Source organism: Eptatretus burgeri, chromosome 14 (genome assembly GCF_056783735.1).
Source record: "Eptatretus burgeri isolate ZD-2024b chromosome 14, Ebu_testis_v1, whole genome shotgun sequence".
NCBI classification, from domain to species: Eukaryota; Metazoa; Chordata; class Myxini; order Myxiniformes; family Myxinidae; genus Eptatretus; species Eptatretus burgeri.
In genome coordinates this window covers 23,129,923-23,155,510 of record NC_140974.1, presented here as the reverse complement: position 1 = coordinate 23,155,510, position 25,588 = coordinate 23,129,923, and the positions used below count along the sequence as shown (strand labels likewise).

General features: G+C 40.9%; 1 protein-coding gene across 2 annotated transcripts in view; it reads right to left on the bottom strand.

Moving 5' to 3' along the window:
* Nucleotides 1–6,980: 6,980 nt before the first annotated feature.
* The window catches only part of LOC147012783 (uncharacterized), a 416,846-nt gene continuing 398,238 nt past the window's right edge, over nt 6,981–25,588 (bottom strand). For both annotated transcript variants that reach the window (XM_085853968.1, XM_085853966.1), the window contains 5 exons: nt 24,457–24,730; nt 22,387–22,493; nt 11,612–11,683; nt 9,751–9,966; nt 6,981–9,548 (listed from right to left, as the gene is read on the bottom strand). In XM_085853968.1, the coding sequence (XP_085710094.1) occupies nt 9,405–9,548; nt 9,751–9,966; nt 11,612–11,683; nt 22,387–22,493; nt 24,457–24,730 (813 nt within the window). In that variant the 3' untranslated portion in view covers nt 6,981–9,404. The remainder of the gene's footprint in view (nt 9,549–9,750; nt 9,967–11,611; nt 11,684–22,386; nt 22,494–24,456; nt 24,731–25,588) is intronic.

The window sequence follows — 25,588 nt, the reverse complement described above, 5'->3', positions numbered from 1 at the left end:
CCCTAACTGCTAAGCCAATGCCAGGTTATAAACTGAATTTTGGCAATTCTATTTTCGGTACTAGCAAATACAACCCATTGCTTTGCTGATGGGAATATTAAGAGAGAAGGGAGGAGATGGACAGAGGAGGATGAGAGGAGGAAGGGGAAGGGGAGAGAGAGAGAGAGAGAGAGAGAGAGAGAGAGAGAGAGAGAGAGAGAGAGAGAGAGAGAGAGAGAGAGAGAGAGAGAGAGAGAGAGAGAGAGAGAGAGAGAGAGAGAGAGAGAGAGAGAGAGAGAGAGAGAGAGAGAGAGAGAGAGAGAGAGAGAGAGAGAGAGAGAGGAGAGGGGAAGGGGAGGGAGAGAGGAGGGAGAGGAGGGAGAGGAGAGAGTGGGGAGAGAGGATGGGGATTGAGAATGAAGAGAGGAGGGAGCAAGGGGGAGTGAGAAAGGAGCGAGAAGGGGTGGGGGAGCTCGGAACGGGTGAGGAAGGAGAGGAGAGCGAGGAGTGGGGGTGGGGGTGGGGGTGGGGAGAGTGATACCTCACCAAACATCGCTACACACTGCAGGAGGGGGTGGGAGCGAGAAGGATGGAGAGAGGGGGTGGGGAGTGGGAGGGGGTTTGGTAGAAGTAAGCATGAGCTAAGGGTTTTTTGATTTGTGTTTGGTAGTGGGACTTGTAGAGAAGGGGGGAGGTAGTACAGGATTGAACTAAATGGGGTACGTTAAAACAGCAGACAGAGACTGCCGGGAGATGTCCATGGGGGGTGGAGAGAGTTGTGAGTTTGGGAGGAGGTAAGCATGAGAGGTGGGGGGAGAAGGCAGCATGAGGGGAGGAAAAGGCAGCATAAGCATAAAAGGAGGCAGCGTAAGGTGAAGGAAAGGTAAAGCAGCATGAGGGTAAGAGAATGTGGTGTGAAGAGAATGGAAGGGAAGGCAGTGTGAGGGGGAAGGGAAGGTGGTGTTTGGGGAGGGGAAGGCAGCATGAGGGGAGAGGAAGGCAAGGCAGCATGAGGGGAGGGGAAGCAAAGGCAGTGTGAGGGGAAGGGAAGGTTGTGTGAGGGGAGTGGAAGGCAGCATGAGGAGAGAGGAAGGCAAGGCAGCATGAGCGAAGTGCAAGGGAAGGCAGCGTGAGGGGAGGGTCCTTCCAGACATAACCACCTTCCAGACACATCCGGAGATAACCACCATCCGGATACATCCAGATACAGAGAGAGCGAAAGCGAGAGCGAGAGCAAGGGAGAGAGGTGGGATATGGGAGTTAGCAGAGTGAATGTTATGTTTTATCAACAAAACACACACGCAATATATATTTATTAATGCTTGGCCAATATCGATTGTTTTTAGTAATCGGCTGATTGGAACCAGTGTGATTATTGACAACAGTATGTACTATATACAACCTAAAAATGTAGAGTAGCTTTCACCCTTGTTTTGGTGGAATTTCAATGAACAAATTTAAAAAACAACACTGCATAATAGATGTTTCAAAGAGATGTACATAAACATTATTTCATTTAGAAACAGCTGCAAATCGTCATGTGACGGGTGGAAAAGATTTGGCTCTGTAATTTAGAAAACATGTTATGATGGGAAATGGCTTGGAAATCTGGTGTTATTGAATATGATTTGCTTTGAAAATCACAAAGAGAAATCATATAGCATTTGTAAAGTACACCCGGTTCATATAAAAGAAACAATTGCTTTGGAGACACTCACGAGGACAAAGGAAAATGTGATCGCTCTTACGCTGCTTCGGTTAAAAGTTTAAACCTCAACCACTCATCATCATCACGAGATACGGGATGAAACTTTGCCACCACAGCACCCATAACCAAGCATGCAGGCATGCACACACACACCCACAGAGAGTCCCTTACAGATCCAAATCTACCAATATGTACCTCCACCTTGTAGTAACTGCTGACTGTACATCCAGATTAGGACACAAACTGTACCGCTCTTAACTGTAGGGTGCTCGGCAAGCGGCTTAAGCACTCAAGCAGACACTCCAATTAAATGGTTGATAAGGAAAGGCTGGCTTGGCAAGTGATAGTAAGCTGATTGGTAATGGCGCATACCTGCAAAAAACTAAACATTGCCAATTTCTTAAAATTTTCAGATTTCACTCCAGATTTTGATTTGTTTAGTTCATGTGATCCAATCCTCCAAACTCAAATTATATTTCAATTACCTATATATAATTCCAGCAATCTCTGTGTGTGTGTCTGTATGTGTGACTGTGACTGCCGTTTCTCGACAACCACGGTTCCGATCTGATTGAAACTTGCCAGGAATATTGCTGGGGACACGCGGATGTGCCTTTTCAAGGTTTGATATTAATCGGACGAGCGGTTCCCAAGTTACGGCCATTTATTTGCCGACCAATGACGGTGCTATGACATCACGAATGACGTCACAATTGTTTTTTGTTTGTTTTTTTTGCACGTACGGCCACGCGCGTACGGGCACGCACATATGGGCCCACACCTACGGACCCGCACCTACGGGCCCGCATTAGTATACTTAAATTATTCCTGTGAGTATATTGTGGAATATCGCATCATATAATATATAAAATGGCTCGAAGCTCCTAATTTGAAAACTATAGCACTTACAAAGGTGATGTATACAGCGATTCGTGGGTATGTGGATCAGGCATTCCATGATATGAGTAAGGAAAGTGGAAAAAACATTTTGAGCGCTTTATCGTTAAGAAATCACTGCGGCCTGTTCCAACTCGAGGGATTTTTGAGCAGGCCAAACCAAATGGCAAATGAAGACCCCAGCGAGAGAGAGAGCGAGGTGACTGAGGAGGGAGAGAGAAGTAAGGGGAGGGAGAGAGGATGGAGGAGAGGGGGAGAGATGCACCCGAAGACCCCAGCGAGGTGACTGAGGAGGGAGGGAGAAGTAAGGGGAGGGAGAGAGGATGGAGGAGAGGGGGAGAGATGCACCTGAAGACCAAAGCGAGGGAAAGCGAGGTGTCCGGCGCTGCGTCTTGCTAAAATATATAATTAAATAAGGACGTTAATTATCTTCAAAAGGGGTGTTTTAATAAATCCAAACACTCAGTTTTCACTCATGCACCACCTTGGAGGTCTCTTCATATGCATGCAAAGTTTTAGGCTCATAGGTTTCATGGTTTTGTAGTTATGGAGGAGACACGCACACACACACACACACACACACAATTGTTATTATAAATAAGAGGAAGATATGGACTGCACATGTAATGTAGAGAATGTCAATGGCAATTATGAACACTTAAGTCACATGTTTAATACCTTTCAAAAGAAGACATTTTGATAAATTTCAAAAATTCAGCAATGTGAATAAATCCTCAAAATGAGATTATAATGCAAATAATAACTACAACAAGTCATGGTGTATGATTCACTCCAGGATCGTGAAAAAAAAGCAATAGGTTAAGATTTCCTTTGTAAATTTAATGGCCAACCTATTGTTTTGGAATTGTAAAAGGAAAATAATTTAAAACATACAGTATACACGAAAAGGTCAGCTCAGCCAAGCAGCTGAAAAACAATTTGGGAGAAGTTCAAGGAGAGCCACAAGTGCACAGACAGCAAAGGATAAACCAATAACTCGGAAACAACCCAGAAATAATTTTGCATCAACCTCAAAATATTTTTTCAGTTTTCCAACACGAATGTCTCGAATGATTCAAAAATAAATAAAGGAATCCATTGCATTTTATGTACCCCACATCACTGCGGTTTGTTTTCAGTCTCCTGAGAAAACCGACTATAAGAGACTCCGTCAAAATGTTGAGACTGTACTTCCTTGCCATTACTGTGTACCTATTGCAACCTCATAAACCCATGACCTAAACAGTGACAGCAACATGTGTATCCAGCAAGGATGCCAATGAGTTAACCGAAAAAGTGCAGTCAGGATTTGAGACGATGGTTAAAGAAGTTAATTGAGTAAAGATCCAAAGAAGCACCACCATCCTGGATATGGATGGTGGTGCTTCCTCTTCACATTGATAGCTTCACATTGATAGCCGACCAACTGCTCGCATTACAATCCCCACTATTTCTGCCTCTTTTGATTACCTTTTTGGTACACATTGCTTGATGGTTTCTTCTGAATGATGGAATTGTTTCATGCTTTGAAACTTGAGACAAAGAAACGGCCAAAGCCTCGTGAGGTTTTCAGGTACAGTGCTGTATTTGATTTTCAAAAGGAACACGCTTCACGCTACTAACTTGCAAATGACATTTTCCAATATCTGCAGTAGGCCGTTGGCACACGGGCATCGTGGGCGGTTGGCAGATGGAACAAATGCTCAGGGAAAGGATGCATTATTGCTCTTTCACTGAAATAGCAAAGCACAGGGGTTCTAATAATCTCGCGAATCAATAAAAAATAAACATTCAAGTCATATACCTTTATACAATATACAGCCAAGGAGATCTGCATGGAGCGTGGTTGGCAGAGACACACCACGGGATGCAGATGGAAGTGAGAACAAATCAAAAACTACCAAACCAGAAAAGGTAAACCTGAGATGGAATGTGAATAAGAGCTTTTACAAGCTCCTTCCAGCATGGCATTTGTATTTTGCTTTCACTTGTGGGTAACAGGTCCCAGCAATAGTTTGGTATTATCATAAGGTCATTCAAAAGGAGATAGGGTGAGAGACAGAACACACATACACACACACACACACACACACACACACACACACGTACACACCTATTAGCTAAATACCATGAAAATATAAATGCGGTCATCACTCCAGCGGTACATTTGTTCAAGCCAGCATCATAGCTCACTATGGTCAGCAAAGGGTTGTAGTTACATGAGATCACCAAAGCTTAAGAAAGTCATGGGCTTACAAGTTTCATCCCTGATGGACTCATTAACAGGATTAAAAAGACTCAAGCAATCCAGGCCAGTGTAAGCGGGAGAGAGAGAGAGAGAGAGAGAGAGAGAGAGAGAGAGAGAGAGAGAGAGAGAGAGAGAGAGAGAGAGAGAGAGAGAGAGAGAGAGAGAGAGAGAGAGAGAGAGAGAGAGAGAGAGAGAGAGAGAGAGAGAGAGAGAGAGAGAGAGAGAGAGAGAGAGAGAGAGAGAGAGAGAGAGAGAGAGAGAGAGAGAGAGAGAGAGAGAGAGAGAGAGAGAGAGAGAGAGAGAGAGAGAGAGAGAGAGAGAGAGAGAGAGAGAGAGAGAGAGAGAGAGAGAGAGAGAGAGAGAGAGAGAGAGAGAGAGAGAGAGAGAGAGAGAGAGAGAGAGAGAGAGAGAGAGAGAGATAGAATTATACATGAGGGGTAGTGAAAAGGGAAAGGTAGAAGCGAGGAAGAGTGAAGAGAGGGTAAGAGAGAATGGGGAAAGAAAAGAGTAAGAGATGGAGAGAAGAGGGGAGGAGGAAGACCTAATAGTGGGGGAGAAGAGGGAAAAGAGAGAGAGGAAAAAAACAACAAACCGTTTTCCATTAAGAAGGAAAATAACAATTAAAAGACAATGAGGCCTTTGTTGTATCATCTATAGATGTATACCAAAAGAGAAAATAAGGATCATGGAAATTTCGAGGAATCCCGATCGATCTTTTTCCAAGAATCTGCAATGGTTCTGCTTCCAGGAAAAGTCTACTTTAACTATGGATTATTAAGCAATTCAATTTTCCAGCCATCCTTAGAGATATATGAGAATACAATACCCTCGGTGCTGTCTCCGGTAAAAATATAGTCATGCGGTTAAGCTTTTGAACTCAAACCCTTCAAATGCCTTCACCAGAAGCTAAGTTTTCATTGAACCTCCTCTAAAGTAACATTTCAATACAGTGCTTCCTTGGTCCTCTTTTCTGCTGCTAATAAAATATAGAACGTTTTCCTTTGTTGCTGCAAAAGACAAGTGTGAACACAATGGAAGTTTCAATACAATTCCCTCATGTGATGTCATCAGGATATTGCTTGGAAACCCTTGATGAGATGTCAGGAGGAAGAGAAATTCACATTCCACCAACCTACATGGTGTGCATCTGAGATTCATTGTGCACACAGTTTTTGTCCTCCTTTAATGGTCGTGGAAACTGGGTTCTTTGCCACACCAGGGCAGGTGTGACAATACAAATGGAATAGCTGTGATAAATAGTTAAAACTTCCATTTTTGCTCTCCAAAGATAAATTCTAAGGAGAGTGCTCAATAGGATAGGTACATACCGTTCCAAGAATCATAGGAACGCAAGTTTTGAAGCTCAAATCCATGCCGAATGTCGTTCGTATCGATTAGCAGCTGAACCTGTTCACGTCTGAACAATACGTTTTCTTAAAAAGTCTTCGTGTTTCACCTTGAACACCTGACATTCACTCAACCTGCTCTCTCCATCTGCTCTTCACGGCTTTGCAAGTCCACAGCCCATGGCACATGGGACATGTAATCCATGACAGTTAAAGCTTTGACAGCTATATTGAGCTGTCCGTCAGCAAACCGAGTGGGTTGTTGGTGGAGTGGGTAAAGGCCTTGTTACATTGCCCTCACTGGTGGGGAAAGGGACGGCAATCAACTCTTATCGCTGCCCAGGGCAGAAGTGTCCCTACCCTGCGATGGAGTGGTGACCTGTACAGGATTGCCTCTCAGACAGAAACGGCCACAAGTTGTCATGAGAGGTTCAATGGTCTGTCAAGAGCATGTGCCACAACCACCACCACCCATAGTAAACTTTTGTTGCATTTCCTTTCCATTACAATTCCACATCTTATGACAATTGGTTTGATTATTAGTGTTATACACGATCTCAAGTGGATGCCAAGAAAGAAGGCTGGAATATGGGGATAACGTTTTTTGATAACAGATTGGGAGACAATCGCTTTACGCTGAACTTGGAAATTAAATAGATTTTATGTGAATTTTAGTTTTGAACCATCACATGGCGAGTGCCTAATGAAACTCACTCAGCTTAAATGATAAACAAAGCAAAAATAATGAAATATAATTGACAAAAGAAGGATGAAGAAGTAGAAGAGAAGGACATAAGATTCAATTATAATTAGAGATTGCCTTTGAACGGGTTACACAGGCATGAAAGTAGAAGTTCAAGAGGAGAAAAGTATAGCCTTATGCGAAGAGGTTGAAAATAAAATAAAGATTTAATGGATTGGCAGAAAGAACTGAGAAGAATATAAAGAAAGGAGGAAAAAAAAGAGACGAAATTTGTTTCATATTTGAGGAAAATTAAGAAACACTCACTGCTCATGCAAGCAATTCTTTCACTAATCAGACTTTCAAATAAGTTACAATATTTTATCTGAAGATGCAAGAGAAGAAAGTATTTAACAGAATTGTATCTGTGAGGTTTTGGAAGAAAACTCCAAGCTGATTGTACAACCAAAGGTTTAGTGACATTTGGCTGAATGGGGGGTGGGGGGACAGCAAGATGTGGAAGCATCAATGAGGCTGGAAGGAATTGCTTACATTCTAAAAGCTGTGAAAGGTTCACATTATGAACAGATGGAAGAAAGAGAAGGAGGAGGGAAAGAGCAAAGGAGAAAGAGGGTGAGAGCAAAGGAGAGAGTGAGGGCAAAGGAGAAAGAGGGTGAGAGCAAAGGAGAGAGTGAGGGTGAGAGCAACGGGGAGAGAGAGGGGCGAGACAGAGAGAGAGGACAAGAGCAAGTGGGACAGAGGGAGAGAGAGAGAGAGAGAGAGAGAGAGAGAGAGAGAGAGAGAGAGAGAGAGAGAGAGAGAGAGAGAAAGAGAAAGAGAAAGAGAAAGAGAAAGAGAAAGAGAAAGAGAAAGAGAAAGAGAAAGAGAAAGAGAAAGAGAAAGAGAAAGAGAAAGAGAAAGAGAAAGAGAAAGAGAAAGAGAGAGAGAGAGAGAGAGAGAGAGAGAGAGAGAGAGAGAGAGAGAGAGAGAGAGAGAGAGAGAGAATGAAAGCTTGGGATGGACAGAGAGAGAGAGAGAGAGAGAGAGAGAGAGAGAGAGAGAGAGAGAGAGAGAGAGAGAGAGAGAGAGAGAGAGAGAGAGAGAGAGAGAGAGAGAGGGCAAGGGAGAGAGAGTGCGACATAGAGGACGAGAGCTAGGGAGAGAGCATGAGAGAAAGGGAGAGAATGAGGACAAGGGGGAGGGGATAGAGGATGAGAGCAAGGGGGAGAGAAAGGGTAATAGAGAGATAATTATTTTCGGTTGTACTACCAAAGCACAAAAATCAAAACAATCATGTACTCTCATAGCACACTTGCATTTGCACCTACATCTACTACATCACACTGAAACCAATTTGCTGACTTAGTAACTGACTGACTGACTTAATGACCACCTGGAGAAAAAGAGAGAGAAAGAAAGAGAAAGAGAAAGAAAGAGAAAGAGAAAGAGAAAGAGAAAGAGAAAGAGAAAGAGAAAGAGAAAGAGAAAGAGAAAGAGAAAGAGAAAGAGAAAGAGAAAGAGAAAGAGAAAGAGAAAGAGAAAGAGAAAGAGAAAGAGAAAGAGAAAGAGAAAGAGAGAGAGAGAGAGAGAGAGAGAGAGAGAGAGAGAGAGAGAGAGAGAGAGAGAGAGAGAGAGAGAGAGAGAGAGAGAGAGAGAGAGAAAATATATTACAATAAAAATACTTACTCACACATTAAAATACATATATTAAAAAAAACAAACAGCACCATTAATATATGCATGTTTTTGCAAAGAGAAAGCACCATCAAACTCTCTTGTACACTTTTTGGCAGCTATATGGGTCATCTATGTGCCGGACTTGGCAACAGCAGTCCTTTACAGTAAAAAAAAAAATAAAACAACGAATGAGTGGTTTAAACGCCCCAAAATAATAATAATAATTATTATAAAATATAATTACAATAATTATTATTATGCAAAACTGTGCTGCCAAGCACGATTGGTATAAACAGATCTTTTTTTTGAGGATAATTAAAAAGTGAAAAGAAATAATTCTCAACTGTCACGTACTTTAAACGCCCAGGGTAAGTACTAAAAAATGATGACGTAAATTACTGTAACTATTGCCAGAAGGACTTGCTCTGGCATTTCCCCTCCATGTTCAACTTTGGGTCGTCTTGAGGGACAATTGGGTCTTGCCTCGATTCTGGCTGGCTTAGAAGTCAAACATGGCTGGCTGAGATGGGAGCAGCAATGATCATGCAGTCTTGGTGGGTGGCGAGTCCTCTTGCCCGGTTTGGCCGAGATCAGTGGTTTATCGCTCTCGCCTCAGAAAAGGTCTTTTCAAATAGTAAAAAATATATAAATTGCATCATAGTTGACCCTCTAACCCCAAATTTTACATCCAAACTCCAGAAATCCTACGTCAACTTTCTTTTCCCCAACCCACTCATTCCCAACCATATAAACCCTAAAACTTGTGCAGTCCCATTTTTCCATGCAGATATTTGTTTCCCTCTTCCAAATGTTGAACCTTAACCGAGCATGACCTTTATTCTGATGTGAGAACCAGAGAAAGGCCTGTTATCCCCGGAAGCAAACATCACCGACTTCAAACCCAAACCTTTCCCTGTGCCCAAAGTCTTGCACCATCACATCCACAATAGGAAGCTGTTCTACTCTGGGCGTATTAACTTCCACCACCATCTGGCCTTCTTCACCTTTGCCCTGTACAATAGAGAGAGATGCAGAATGATTGTTTAGCCATATTGTCATGAGGAAAAAACAATTAGAGATATTATACATATTTATACATGTTTATACATGTTTGGAAGGTATAGGGTTAAGTGTTATAAGTTGTTGCGTTTACATTTGTTTTTTTGAGTTAGCATTCAAGGTATTGACATTTTAAATAAGGTATATCACTCACAGAGCAGCCATCCTGCAGGATCTGTAAGAATGGACTCCCAATGGGCTCAAGTTCCTCCTCGTTGGCTCCCATGAAGTGCGGTGCACGCCGGGTACCCGTTTTTGGACCCTCAGGACATAACAGTGTGAAGGATTGCCTTACACCAGAGCTGAGCAGACGGAGGAAGGTCATTTGCACGATGCCCAGTAGACGCTTGTCTTGATCTCTATAAGAAAGCTTGGAAGGGAATCAAAAAGAGGAGAAATAAAGTTAGAACTGTGATGTATATCAGCTGTGTACCAAAGCTAAATCAGCTGTAAAGGGTACTACATAACCAAAGGGGTCATCTTCATATTATGTCAGCAGAGTTGAGGAATGATGGGAGGAGGGAGGGGGCATTAATTGACAAAAAATGAGAAGTTAGGAAATGGGGGAAGATAATAGAGAAAAGGGAGGGTAGGTAAGTTCAAAAGGAAAAGAGGGGAGGGAGGGAAAAGGGATAGAAGATTGTAAGGGATAGGAAATAGGGAAGGTGAGACAAAGGGAGTTTACATGACATACAGGGGAGGAAGGAGTGTCAATATTCTGATATTTTTGCATATGTTATATTTTGATGGCACTTGATCTCGTCATCCAAAAGCCGAATACATAGCAGAGGGTTTCATTATTTTATGGTGAACCTAGCCCTATCTCCAACTATTTTAACATTTTAAATCAATCAATCATGCAAAATATATTTCGTCATTTATGAGGCCAAAAAATTACTGATACACCTCCAAACAATAAATACGTTCTGAAGCACAATGCAAAGCTTAGAGCATGACAAGGGAAAGAAAACGTATAGAATCCTCGATGGCAATTTGAACTCCCTTTACCTAATTATAATATAGTGTATATATATATATATATATATATATATATATATATATATATATATATATATATATATATATATATATATATATACTTATACATATATATATATATATATATATATATATATATATATATATATATACATATATATATATATATATATATATATATATATATATATATATATGCATAATCTGCATATACGTAACAAATTGAAATTGGTGCAGTGGGGCAAAAGTTGGCCAGAATATGCAGGGGAATGAACTAGCAACAAAAGAGGAGAGAGGAGGGAAGGAGACACTAACTTGCAAAGAAGAAGGTTCGGTTCGGTCAGATTAACGGGGGTGGAACAGATTGCGGGTCGGGATGGAGGAAAACATGGGATTGCCATACACCACCTGCTCGAAGCACTGGAGGGAAAAGGTGGGATTGAACAGCCTCTACAAGGCAGTTCCACAAACCGGAGAAAAGAGGAACAAAATTGTTCAGGTGTGCGGTGGGCCTGCATTTTTGGGGGTTTAACGAGGAGGAGTTGCCTGGAAGAAAGCATACATCCTGGAGATTAAGATGTTTGAAGGACTAAGAGAGCAGAGGGGTTAAACGAGAGTCGAGGAGGCAAAAAAAAAGAAAAACGGTGGCCACTGACCCATCTATAATGTGAGAGCAACAGGCCTTGCATTAAGGCCTTATCACAGGAGATGGCAATGGTATGGAGAGTTTTACGTTCCACAAACGACAATCTTAATAGTGGCAAAAAGTCAAATTAATTTTCCAGTTTGAGGTTGAGGGTTTAACCTTTACACACAGATGAAGGTTCAATGGTGTTACAGACGGAAAGAAAGAGGGCCAAACAAAGCATACGGCTGAGAAATTATGACAAATGATATTAATCATAAGATATTAAAATATTAATCAACCTCATCATTTCTCAGACATATGTTTATTGGGATGCATTTCTGATGCAGTAGAAAACACAAATCTCTCAATTCCTTCAGCTGTGTCTTACCATGTGGCCCTTCTCCAATTCACTGAACCAAATATCTGGTTTTGCTCCCTTTGTCCACGTGTCCAAATGCAACTGAAAGAATAAGAAAAAGCCACAAAAACCATTGTCAAAGACAAACAGTAAAATAAGATTAACAACTATATCTCAACAATATTCTTAATCATTATAGAAACAAGTACAACTACTCCTACAACTCCTTAAACAGCACCAATTACTCCCACCTTGCAGGGTCAGCTGGGAAAAGCTTTTGGCCCAAGTCTTTGACGAATTAGGTAGATAGGTCTGATATTTGACTGGAACTGACTTAGGTAGGAATTTAGACTTTGTGCTAGCGAAAACTTGCCTTCCCTTCATGAAGGACACAGTGTTTAACATCCACCAGCTGATGTTAGCGGACACGGCATCCACATGAACGTCCATCCAAGGGGACGGTGTGTTTTATCATTCAACACCCTTCCAGAGAAGCACCAATCAGTGAGTTTATAGTTGGGATGGAAATCAAACTCAGACTGGACAGCTCAAAAGTAAGTGCGTTACCTGTTCATTACCCTGTTGGACTGACAGTTGTACAAACTGTTATTTCAATAACCCGAGGCATTTAAATAAATTTTACTTTCAGCTTCAATAATGTGTTTACCGTATTTTCTGGTGTATAAACCATGGCCGTGTATTAACAACACCCATGTTTTTCACCTTAAAAATAAATAAATATATTGACAATTTTATTTTCTGATCTAGATCTAAATACGTTTGTACATCAACTTTGTACGGAAGAAAGTGACGGAGGATTCAACATGCTTACTCCCACATCCACTTAATTTTGTCAAACTGTGTTATTCTCATTTTAAAGAAGTTGAAGAGGGAGGAGAGGATACCAAGAAGTTATTATTTTTCTTTCTTATTTTTTTAATATTATAAGAGAGGATTTTTTTGTTTGGAACTGTTGAAGAAAAAGGAAGAAAAGGGATTCATAACAGTATCATACATATTTCTTGTGGATTTGTGGCCCTGAAAAGGGCCGTTTGGATTTGATGAAGCTTTTCAGCTGAACCCGAGGAGATCCTCGTCAATGCTTTCGTCTTTGAAGATGGCACGTAACTCCTTGTCCGAATCAGGGTAGAGCAAGTCCCCATCGCTGTCACTGTCATTTGCAACCTCCTCCTCCCAAATTATGTCGTCTTCTGTGCCGTCCATGTTGTTGGAGATGCAGCATTCACCAGAAGGTCGACCTTTGTCATCCTCCCAATTCTTGGTGGTCTTCTCCCCACTCATTATCCAGTCAGACCAGCAGTGATTTCTTGTCGAAGGTCAACTATGATGCAAAGGACGTAGCCCGTCCTTGAACAGCTTGATGATGGACACATTGACTGCTGCAGGAGCAATGTCATCCCACCTGGGATGATGAGATCGGCATTGGTCCAATGAAGCAGCGCTTTGGTGTTATCAGTATTGTGACAACTCAACACATCCAGGACTAGCATGTTCCGTCATTGGGAGAGACCGCCATCTGGCCTACTACTCCAGACCGTGTGCACCTAGTCCTTGACCAGTCCCTCATATATCCACCCCTTCTGCTGCTCATGAACAATGATGCTGGCGCGAAACTTGTCTTTGGGTATTGTGATCCTCTTCAACACAATATACGTGGGAAGCTTGCCACCGTATGTGGTGCAGGTGAGCAGGACGGTGAATCGGTCCTTCTCGTGACCCGTAGTGTAAATTGTTACATTGCACACAAGCTTATTTGGGGTGGATGCTCCATTATTAGACTCTAGCTATTGTGAATAATTATTATTTTGATGTGAGACCAGCTGTTCTTCCTCTTCTTTACTGTTTAATGGCATTTTCAGAGCCACGTGGCTCTATATACGCCATGCAACTTAAACTCCGGATGTTTCTGAGGGTGGATTTATTTAATTTCTACACAGGGTTAATAAAACGCTGTACAAACTCTTGATCTGAACCAATTTTCAAAATTTAAACGGCGGAATTGAGCTTAATAGTAGTTCTGACTGCTGAAAAAAAAATGCTCATTTAGAATATAATTGAAATTCAGCATCGATCGTTTTTAAGAGTGATATTTTTCTATACCCATGTATTAACCACACCCTCAACTTTTACTTTTTTTTGCAGACAAAAAAGTGCGGTTTATACACCGGAAAATACGGTACTCAGGATACATCATTGGTAGGAGTGAAGACCCAAGAGGGGGTGTCATTTTACAGATAGAATGGTCTTTCAGTAAACCCATGATAAACAGGTAAAAAAGACATAAAATGTCAGCCCCCGTTGTGTCAGTAATTTTGCTGTACGGAGGGAGTTAAAGGGCTAGCCCATATTTATGTATAACTAAAATGGCTGCCAGTCTACCAGTCAGCTATCTTTGATCAGATCGCAAAATAAAGTGAGGTGCACATGTATGCCATCATGCACTGTGCTTGTGCAAAGTGTGAACAAAATCGGACAATGCATGTCCAAAAAATGGTTGGGGACACATTTAAGTCACAAAATGGCCACCAGTCGACCATCTTGGATCTGATCTCAAAAAAAAAAGACATGCCTATGTAAGCCATCATTCCTGATCCGTGTGCCAGGTTTGAGAAACATTGGTAAATGCATGTCCAAGCAATGTTTGAGGACATGTTCAACATTGAGGTTTTTTTACAACTAAAATGGCCACCAGTCAGCCATGTTGGATCTGATCTAGAAAAAAATGGTGCAAATGTAAGCCCTCATTCCCTATCTGTTTGCCAAGCTTGAACGAGATCGGTAAATGCATATCTGAGAAATGGTTGAGGACGCGTTTGACACTTGGTTTTTCTACAACTAAAACGGCTGCCACTGAGCCACCTTTGATCGCATCGTGAAGCAAAATGATGTGCATATGTATATCATCATTTGTTGTCTTTGCCAAGTACGAATAAAATTTGTTCATACATGTCCGATATATGGTTGCGGATGCACACATACACACAAACATTGGGACCAAATCCATAAGCCCCCATTTCTGACTCAGTCCAACAGGGGTAAATAAACATAGCAAGCGAAATGATTGATTTTTCTACAACTAAAATAAACATAGCAAGTGAAATGATTGATTGACATCAAATAAACTGCTGTTTTTGTAATACAGTCGTTTGGCAACTATTTAAACTGATGAAATTGATCAAATCATCCATATTCAATTTTTCATCATCTGTCAGGCTACACACCTGCTGATAAAACCTCACACAATTAGAAAGTTCAAAGAACACCTTTATCTGCAGTCTTGAGAAAAAGGACAAAGGAAGGGTCTTTTCAACTCTTGCTTTGCATTTTCAAGCACAATCAACATTTCCTATGAGTCACAATTTTATCTGAATCCTGATATTTCCAGATACTGAGAGCGGTATTTGTGAGGTGCAAATTTGATTGGTTGAGATGGTGTAAAATGGTGTAATATTTGTCCAAGTACTCCAAAAACTGGAGCTTTTGGAAGTGACAAGAAGGCGACTTGTGTTTTGACAATGCAGGAAAATAATAATTCAATTGAAATAAAATAAAGATTTTAAAGGCTGTCGAAAAAAAAACTTTTTCGGAAGTTTACCACCATTGATGTACCATCTATTACACTGTCCTATTTAACACATTAAATTAGTTACTCATGCCAGTTATGTGTGTCCTTTATCCAGAGCCAAAGGACTGATAAATTAGAGGTTCTTATTCCAATTCATGTTCGACAGTGTATAAGATTTAACATTCAATTGAAATTAAGTAGTTCCTCGATCATAGACTGACATCTGTAGACAGACAGACAAAGTGAACCAATTGCTTCTCCCTGATTTTTGCTTTGCACTTTTGGTAATAGATGTTTTGAAGCATCCAAGATGATACAAAACAGATGACGATGAAAGGGCAACATAAAAATTTATGGCATGATATTTAGAAAGGAGGCACTTCAAGATATGCTCAGGTATTTCAGAATAACTGACACGCAGATCAATAACGTGTCAAAGCACAAATGCTTATGATGGCCGTGGAGAGTAAAACCAATGGAATGTGCTAACCAATGGTTAAAAAGAGCACATGATGAATAGGGTGCATCAAATGTCCCCTTTTTTGCAAAAGTTTGAAAAAAACATAACGGCGATAGGACAGATGTGTTCGAATACATGAAAAACATCTCATTTTTTTCAGAATTTTCGTTCATCATCTTGGGGGTCCACATCGGGGTCAAAGTTCAGGCACGCAGTTCCTGCAGATTTTTCAGAATAAGTGTTATTTTTCACTGTGTAGTGATCAAAACTTGTGTCTGGTGGTGAAATAATTCTGACATATCAATGTACTGCTCCTTTGGTGATGTTTGTAACACGGTTGGCTTGTAATTTGTTGGCACAGTTTCCTGGAAAATGGTATTTTTTTTCCCGGAAATTGTGTTTTCCCGGAGAATTTGACACATGGCAGATCATGAATGTAAAAGTTTGGATGATTTTCCGAGATGATTTGACTTCTCTGGTGATAATTATTGCACACTACTGAGTGATGAGTGCAGAAACACTGCCTGCATTATCAGTTATAGTGGTTAGTTGAAAGGACAAGAGTGGTGCTGGCATGCTCTCGTACTTCGTCCTCATCTTTGGTACTTAACAGCTGAGTTTGTGCCCTTAGCCTTATTCAGTGAGGATGTTCCAAGTGCAGAGAAGCGTCGACTGGCTGACCATATCATCTCTGTCAAGCCTGATAGAGAGGAACTTTGACGATTGCCTATTGGGCGCTTTGGTACAGACTTCAGAAAGCCTCACTTCCCCAAGGACATTCACTCGACATCTAGCCTATCTGACTTTGTCTCGGTTGATTCTTGGTTCGTGTTCTGAGAACTTGAACTGGACGATTCATTCTTAACGTATGAAGTGAGTGAGTGGGCAACACTTCCAGCCTATGTGGATTCAAAATCTAAAACCAAAGCACTCAATGTAACTAATGATGTGGCTGAAAGTCTAATAAAACTCGGAACGGACTGTCTCGGTGCAGCTAGGTCTGAAGAACACTTTCAGAATGTGCAACAAGTCATTGAGAATGACAGGAAAGAGAATCCGAATCTCCGGAAACGCTTGAAACTTGATCATTAATGATACTAGCATAACCCGCGCTCTGCGCGACATGTTGGGGTGGGTGTGTTTGAGAAAGGAACTGATGCAGAGTATCAGTAGTAATTTTACTTTAATGCAGTAAGTGGAATACGATTACACTGTTTCAGAACCATTTTATTTACTTTTTTTTGTATCATGCACCTCATATGGTCTTTGAGATAATGTAAGCTGAATATCACGTTACTCGAGCGCAGAACAAAGTCGAAGATAGCGTGACACGAAACCACAAACTCGGAAATAATATATAAGATTATATGAGTACCTTGATATGAATACACATAGTTCTGGGTAATAAAGCCATGAATTTGACAGAACCGAGGCATTTGTTACCATTTTATTGTTTTTTTTTTTCTGGGAAAATCACCAGTTTCCTGCTTCTCCGGCAAATTTCCTGGAAAATTTGATTGGCTGTATATCACTGGAACATCACCAAAGGAGCAGTACATTGATATGTCAGAATTATTTCACCACCAGATACAAGTTTTGATCACTATACAGTGAAAGATAAGGCTTATTCTGAAAAATGCGCAGGAGCTGCGTGCCTGAACTTTGACCTAGATGTGGACCCCCAAGATGATGATCGAAAATTCAGAAAAAAAATGAGAAATGTTTTTTCATGTATTGGAACACATTTGTCCTATCGCCGTTATGTTTTTAAAACTTTCGCAAAAAAGGGGGCGTTTGATGCACCCTAATGATGAATACATATTTTTACCAAACGATGTATTTATCATACAGCATCTAAAATGCCTTATTACTTCCTCATTCATAGATGAATATCGAACTTTGCTTTGTTGAACAACCATTCATTCAAATTCAAAGCTAATAATGTGGCATCTAAAGGTATGCTTATGTTCATAAATGATCTCTCTAACTCTCACAAAAATCCCCTTTATCTGTTTGCTTATGACTCCACACTCTGTTGTCAAATCCTTCATCCTTCAGACAGGCAGGCTGCAAGCTCTTCCCACTCTTCAGACCTTGACAAAATCACAAGCTGGTCAAACACCTGGAACTTGTCTTTCAATCCTGATAAATCTCACCCTCTTATGAGCCCTCTCCGAAAGGACTGTCTGGAAACCCACCACCCCCTTTCTTAACAATTCTCTTGAGTTAGTTCAGTCACTGAAATTCCTGGGTCTCACTATCAACTATGATCATTCTTGAGCAAGCCACATTTCAAAGTTGGCCTCCAAAGCCAGTCACCAACTGGGAATTGTCCGTCACACAAAGTCCTTCCTTAGCGCACCTGAACTATTTTCTACCTACAAGGCCTTCATCTGCAGCTTGATGGAGTTTACGTCTATTTGGAATTTGCATCTACACTTACTCTCCTCTCTGGGCTGGCTATCCTGTCTCATCTTGCTCAGCTTGACACTGTGGAAACCAAGGCCTTTAAGATTATTGGAATCTCCTGCGATGAAGCCAGGTCCAAGTGCTTATCATTTCACCATCACAGACAGGTTGTTGGTCTCTGTCTTCTTTTTCCTCCCCCTTTGTGGTCTTAAACCCTCTGCTATTTCCATGCTTTGCCCTCCCCACACCTTCTCACGTTTCTGCAGGGCACACATGGTCCACCATCAACCCACTTCGAGTGAAACTACCTAAATCTAGGACCACTACTCGCCTCCACTCATTTGTTCCACTTTTTCCCACCTGTGGAACCAACTTCCAGATTGTCTTCAATCTCATTCTTCCCTCCAGGTCTTTAATCCAGCTGTTTACCACCATCTTAGATTGGCCCTTGTCCAAAACTATGATCTTTTCTACCATAATTAACCCCACCCAAATCCCTCCTTCTCCTCCTCCAAATTTTCCAGTTTTCCTTCCTGAGAGTTTCCTTCTGGATCCAACTTGTCCACACCAAGCATCCTCTCCGGTCCCCCATTTCTCCCCACACCAATCGTTTGTCCAAGTCTGCCACTGTCTTGGCCTTCAACTCTGCTGTTTCCCCCTCTCTCTACTGTTCCTTTTGTCCTGTTGCATACTGATCCGTTCAGTGTCCTAGTACAAGCTCTTCCACGAGCCTCGACTATGTATGCAAAAAAAAAATCAACAAATAAAATGCCTATGTTTGCTTTTGTTGAGCATTTCATACTATTCACTACATTATATGAGTCACAATGCTTCCTTTGTAAACAAACAAATAAATAAATAAATAAAGCACATCTCAAGTTTCCACACACGAGTTCTGTAACCTGAGGGATAGTTTTGAATTCATACCTAATTTGGCATTTAGAGGCTAAAAGAGTGAACAAGTTGTATTAAAAAAACAATTGACAATGATAAAAACGAAGAACAGCTGGATCATAGAGATAAACAATCAAAAATAAACAACTAACAAGGTTGCGAGTCGTCATCCTGAGCTAAGAACTGCAGGTCGAAGAAACAGACCCAATCACACCTTAAAATGGACATGTGCATATTTTATATTTAAATAACTAAATATACAAATACAGGGTGGGGCAGACGTGAGATTTTAAAAAGCAATATCCACTACGCCAACATGATTACAACTTTTTTGACTGATCAACTAGCGACAAGGTTTCCTCCAGTTAATGAGGCCAGTTGATTTCAAAAAGATATTTTGATGTCTCATACCGTCAGAGTGTCAATGGCTACCATTCGACTACTTTTTCATAACCACGAAAAGAGGGAGAGAGCGAGAGGAAGAGGGAGGGCGCATGAAGAGGGAGAGAGCGAGAGGAAGAGGGAGAGAACGCAGGAAGAGGGAGAGAACGCAGGAAGAGGGAGAGAACGCGCCCCGCGCGTGTCCGACTTTTATAGCGCGGGGCTCCGCCCTTCACTCCGCCCCATTTTCGGCTCCACCCTCCTTCGAGAGGGTTCTCGAAAAGGGGCGTTCCCTCACCCCGACCGCCTCACGCTGTCCATCCACCAATCGGCGGCGAGCCGCCCTTCCCCCCCTTCCCTCACACCAAGCGCGGGGAAGAATGGCGGGAAAAGCCCACCAGCATCCTTAGCAGTTTTTGTTCGTTTGAAATCAAAGATAGAGAAAGAAAAATGACTAACTGGAGGATCGCAGCCCGGATGGATCACATAAATTCCCTCTATACAACGGGTTTGGGTTAACTACACATGTACCTATGGAGATATCTCACCTGAGGGCCCTTTAATGGTGTAATGCGAATTTCCACAGCCGTAACAATATTTATACAAAATACGAATAAATGTCAGTGTGTGTGTGTGCGTGTGTGTGTGTGTGTGTGTGTGTGTGTGTGTGTGTGTGTGTGTGTGTGTGTGTGTGTCTCCTCCATAACTCCAAAACTGTAAAACCTAGCAGCCTCAAACTTTCCATGCAAAGTAAGAAAACTGAAAGGAAGTGCAAGAGTGAAAATTGGGTGTTTGGGTTAACTAAAACACCCCTTTTGAAGATAATTAATGGCCATATTTAATTATATTATTTATCAAGCGATCCTCGGCCACCTCAATCTCTGGGGTCTTAAGGTGTTTCCTGGGTAATCTCGCTTGCGTCTGAAGCCACCATTTTTTGGGCCTGCTCAACCACGCCTTGACTTGGAACAAGCTGCATGGATTTCTTCATGATAAAGTTTTTTTTTTCACTTTTCCTACCCATATTATCGAATGTCTGTTCATCAAAGCTACAAATCGCTGTATACATCACTTTTGTAAGTGCTATAGTTTTCTAATTAGGAGCTTGGAGCGATTTCATGCATTATATGGTACAATTTTCACGATCTACTCTCACGAACTAATTAAAGTATATCATGGAAATATTATTTTGGTTTTGAGGATCGGATATCGTCCAGACTAAATAAGTGTCGACATTTGATAACTTTAAGAAATAACGAGTCATAACTAAGCTGATCTACCTATTTCCTTTAAGTAAGCCAGGCGATGTTCCCTCCTTCTCCATAGACACAAAAGAAAATGTGTAAGCTCTAAAGCATTAAACTCATCTTTTTCTTCTGTTTGGAGAATTATATTGAGTGAAGAAAAAATTTAGGAACGTTACAAAATTATATGATTTCATGCATTCACTGCTGGACCTCGTGCCCTGTCCCCAAGAGAAACTGCCTATCCATAGCATCTGCCAGATCTGTGTCTATATTTTTGGAGGTTTCACAATGTGCTCTACAGGAAATCAAAGCAAATCTGGTAAAAGAAAAAAAACAGATGGTTTTGAAAAAAGTGAAACGATTGCACGGACTCCGAACCGATGTACCACGTGACGCGTGCACAGGCGATCAGGCAAGATGTTGGATTATCTGCAATGTTTATTTCACGAGCAATTGAACATTGTGATGTCTCCAGGGTTGTTCTGCATTAAGTTGCAACTCTTTTGTGGATAAAGTCATTATTTGAACAAATTCATTTTTTTTCATTAACTCCTGTGTGGACAGTGAAGACCAGCTTTAAAGTTAAATGGATCCGATACGATATGCAGTGACAGCCTGGCAAGCGTTTCTTATAATATATTCAATTGGAGTTGTTACATGAGTGCTTAAGCCACATGCCGAATGCCTTACAGTTGGTATCGGTACCGCGCGATGTCCTTCTGAGCGAATTTTTTACTCACTGTGGACGCTTTTGCCTGCCCCGTCATTCAGAGCGAATTGTTCGTGCTCCTTTTCCGTGAGTGAGTGGTTCGTGCTCCTCCACCCTGAGCGAGTTGTTGTGAAATAACACCTGATGAACGTGTTTTTCTAAATTACAGAGTCAAATTTTTTTCCACCCATCACACACAGCTGTTTATGAAGACTAATGTTTGTGAACATATCCCAGAAACATCTATATAACTGCAACATTGTTTTCGGTGAAAGCTACAGGTAACGGCAACAACTGATATTGGCAACAACCCAAAAACTCAAGGTTTTTGGGTTGTTACCGATATCAGCTAAGCGTGTGTGTGTGTGTGTGTGTGTGTGTGTGTGTGTGTGTGTGTGTGTGTGTGTGTGTGTGTTTCATAAAGCATAACTTCATCTAATCTTCATCAATGATCTCACTGAATCTCTGGAAAATCCTCTTTATCTCTTTGCTGATGACTCCAATCTCTGCCATGACATCTCTCATCCTTCTGACAGACTGCAGCAGCCTCGTGCTTCTCCTCAGACTTTGACAAAATGAGAAACTGGTAAAATACAATTTTGCTTATGTGTCCACATTGTGCACCCTTTGCATTCTCTCTTTGCGTTCTCCCTTACCCCTCATCGTTACCTGCAGCCCTTGTTTGTCTGTCTCTGAATACTTTCTCTCTCTGCCCTGCCCTTGTTGTTTCCTCTTTCTTCTGCTGTTCCCTTTGCTATTTTGTGTTTTTATTTGTTCTGTGGAATCACTCTTCCACAATCCTAGACAATGAAAAAATATATAGACATGAATATTTTTAAACGATGCCTTGACTTTTGCAGACCCTGACGTTCACGGCATTTCTCAGGAACATATCCTTCACAAATAGCGGGGTCCGACTATTTGTATGCATGTATATATATATATATATATATATATATATATATATATATATATATATATATATATATTAAGAGGAAGGAAACCAGAGTTGAGGAGGCAAAAAATCATCAACATTTGTGAAACAAAAAATATTAAGAAACCGAAAAGATAATCGACATATGGAGTGTACTTTTCTGAGTGTGCAGAGCATGTACTTGCCAATTTTTGGTCGGGGGAGATACAGGTCTCACCCCCTGATGTAAAGTTACAGAAGACTTTGAAAGAGTCAGCGGAACAGCCTTGGTTGGGATCAATGTAATACTCTCCTGGAGATGCAAAGAAGATCAACTCATCAGATTTATGTTTGTCCTCAAGGAAGCCCAGAAATACTCAATAGTATTTGCATTTCTGTGAACTTAAACACCAGGAGAAAAAACACTCCAAAACTACTTTCTTGAATATCGTGCTGAGCCAGTTTTATTTCAGGGGCTTTAAACCAAACCCAAAAAACATTGATCTAAAACTTACGGAAGAACTATTACGTACAATAGATGGATAAGGACATTAATAGGAGATACAGGGATACCTCGTTGATTCGAAGTTGCGTCATCAATCATTAAATACCCAGACTTTGAATTACGTCTTTTTACTTCGAAGTTTCGATGTTCTAGCCTCGTACTTTGGCTTTTTCCATTGCCAATTTGCTGAGATGTTGAAACTGTTAAAGTTATGAAGCTGACAGGCACACACACAGCCACACATGGTTTGCCATTTCAAGATGTGTTGGCATTGAAGTGTGATGGAGGTTTTGTGCAGTGCTACGTCACACTACAATGATGACAAGGCAAATATTCTGCTATGTGCAGGCTGGCAACCTTCATTCCATGTTGCCAGAACTCAAAAGTAGAAATATTGCATTCAAAACTCGAAATTATTGTATTTTAAGTAAAATTATCATACGATATCAAACCTTTGTATAATTATGACATTTTACTCACCAATTTTATTTAACCTCCGTCACACTTCAGTGACGACATGTCAATGACAAACCGTGTGTGGCTGTGTGTGTGTGTGTGTTTGTGTGTGTGTGTGTGTGTGTGTGTGTGTGTGTGTGTGTGTGTGTGTGTGTGTGTGTGTGTGTGTGTGTGTGTATGTGCTGGCAAGAACAAGCTTCGTGGACGGAAGAACGTTACTGCAATCTGTGCACTGTGCCCTTGTCAGGCTGTACCTGTAAGTTGTCCGGTACGTAATATTCCAGTATAGAATGTGAATTTAGATCGATTAGACGGTGCCGTAGTCAGACACTCCGCCGACATGTCCGCTGTTCATATTCAAATTCTTTATTATTGTCCACATAAAACATAGAAAATTTTTTTCCGCTGCCAATTCAATTCAAATTCAAGTGACTGGGTGGCTCAGGAAAAATGTCAATGGAAAAAGGCAAAGCACGTGGCTTGAATGTTGTAACTTCGATGAAATGTGCACTTAACTGTACTTTAATCTGCCTTTGCACCGTTCAGACGTACTGTACTTCCAAAAACTTTGCATACAGGAGTGTGATGTGTGTTGTTAAATATCATCATTGGTTTTGTTCATCATGCGTTCTAAGCATGCTTGTGGTTATAAGAGGGAGCCTGTGGCTAACAAAGTGTGCAAAACTGTAAATTTTTCCTATGCTGTAAAATGTGTAATAAAGTAAGAGTACTGCAAATGTATGTGTTATAACTTGTAGAACCCTTCCGTTTTGTCAGCAAATATGAAAAAAGGTAATGTCACAATTTTTACAAGGGAGGACAAGACATTATGGCCTCTATGTACTTTAATAAAATCATTTCATTTCAATTTTTGACTGTAAAAATATGTGTTAGAATGAGTGTTCAAATTATCTCTGTTTAAGCCAAAAAGGCAATATCGTAAGTGAAAACGACGATGTCCCCCCCCCCCCCCAGCCCCTCCAATCCCTCACCCAGCCTTACTCCATTACTGTATTTGTTATAAGAAAAATTTATTTGATCAAGTCGATTTGATTTAAGTCATTTCGATTGACGTCGCACTTTTCAAGAATGCATCCTCGATGTAAATCGAGGTATCCCTGTGATATTATGATTTTAAAGGAGTTCAATGGACATTAATAAACACTGGAAAAATCAATATAGAATGAGGGATTTCAACTTGAGGTCTCAGGATCATGAGCTCATTGCTGATATTAGAATGCCAAGCTTGAACAAACAAAACAGAAATCGTGTTGTCCAATGCAATTATAAAGCAGGTGCCTCTATTGCAGCTTACCGTCAGGGAAAGTAGGATGGCAAAGGTGGAGATCATAGCACGTGCGTGCTGGATTGGTCGGGGTGCCCATCGGATGCTTGATTGTCTCGACCTCGAGCTTAAGCGAGTTGAGCGATGCAAATATTTCTTCCATGCCATCCATGTAGTCAGAGTAGTAACTGGGCTCTGCAAGACGGCCATCATTCTCAGCAAATGGTAACCTCCCATCCACCGACCGCTTGGAACGTTCTTCATCTCGCATGGACAATGGGTTTATCGAGTCACCAGGAAATCCCTAAGAAATTGTTCAAAAAAAAGGGAGATGGTCATTTAGCAAAGAAGAAAAAATAATAATAATAATAATCAGAGGAAGAAGAAGAACATAAGAATACTGAGAGTTTTGAAATATCGATCGAAGAATTACATGAAGAGTTAAGAATCAAATCAATAACAAGAAACACTTGGGATTTAGATGTTGTTTGCTCGACTCTGGAATTTTATGACTGCTGCAAATGTGCTTGTGTTCTTTGATGCAAGAGTGTAAACAGTGACTGAACTTCTTATTCAGCACCTGGTATGGCTAAATATGGAGAATATATGTAAATGATTACTTTCAGACACCTCTCTTTTTTAGGTAAATAATAATAATAATAATACATCGGTGATTATATGCACATACAGTTGAAGCTTCAGTTGATAAACACAAACATTTTAAAATCAAGTGATGCAATAAATGAAAAATAGGGGTCACATCCCTGGGCGCTCACCTGATTGCATGAAGATACTAAGGAGGAAGTAAAAAACCCCTCCCCACCCCCCACCCCCGCCATAAACCCACTTTGACCCCGATATTTGCAATGTTCCTGTCCTTGATCGGTCGTCTACACACAGAAATAATTTCAGAACGATTGCTTGAAAACTGTGGCCAAATATGGGGTGACAAACAGACAGACAAACAAACAGACAAGCACGACAGACCAACATACTTGGCAAAAAAAATTGCCAAGTAACAAAGGGACAGAGAGGGTTGCAAACATAACTTCCTTCCACCTTCAGTGGCAGAAGTAATAATATCCCCAGAGAGTAAATATAGAATGTACATTGAAAATTTTAGAGGTATCAGATTAATATTTTGTGAGTTATTGCATCGGGG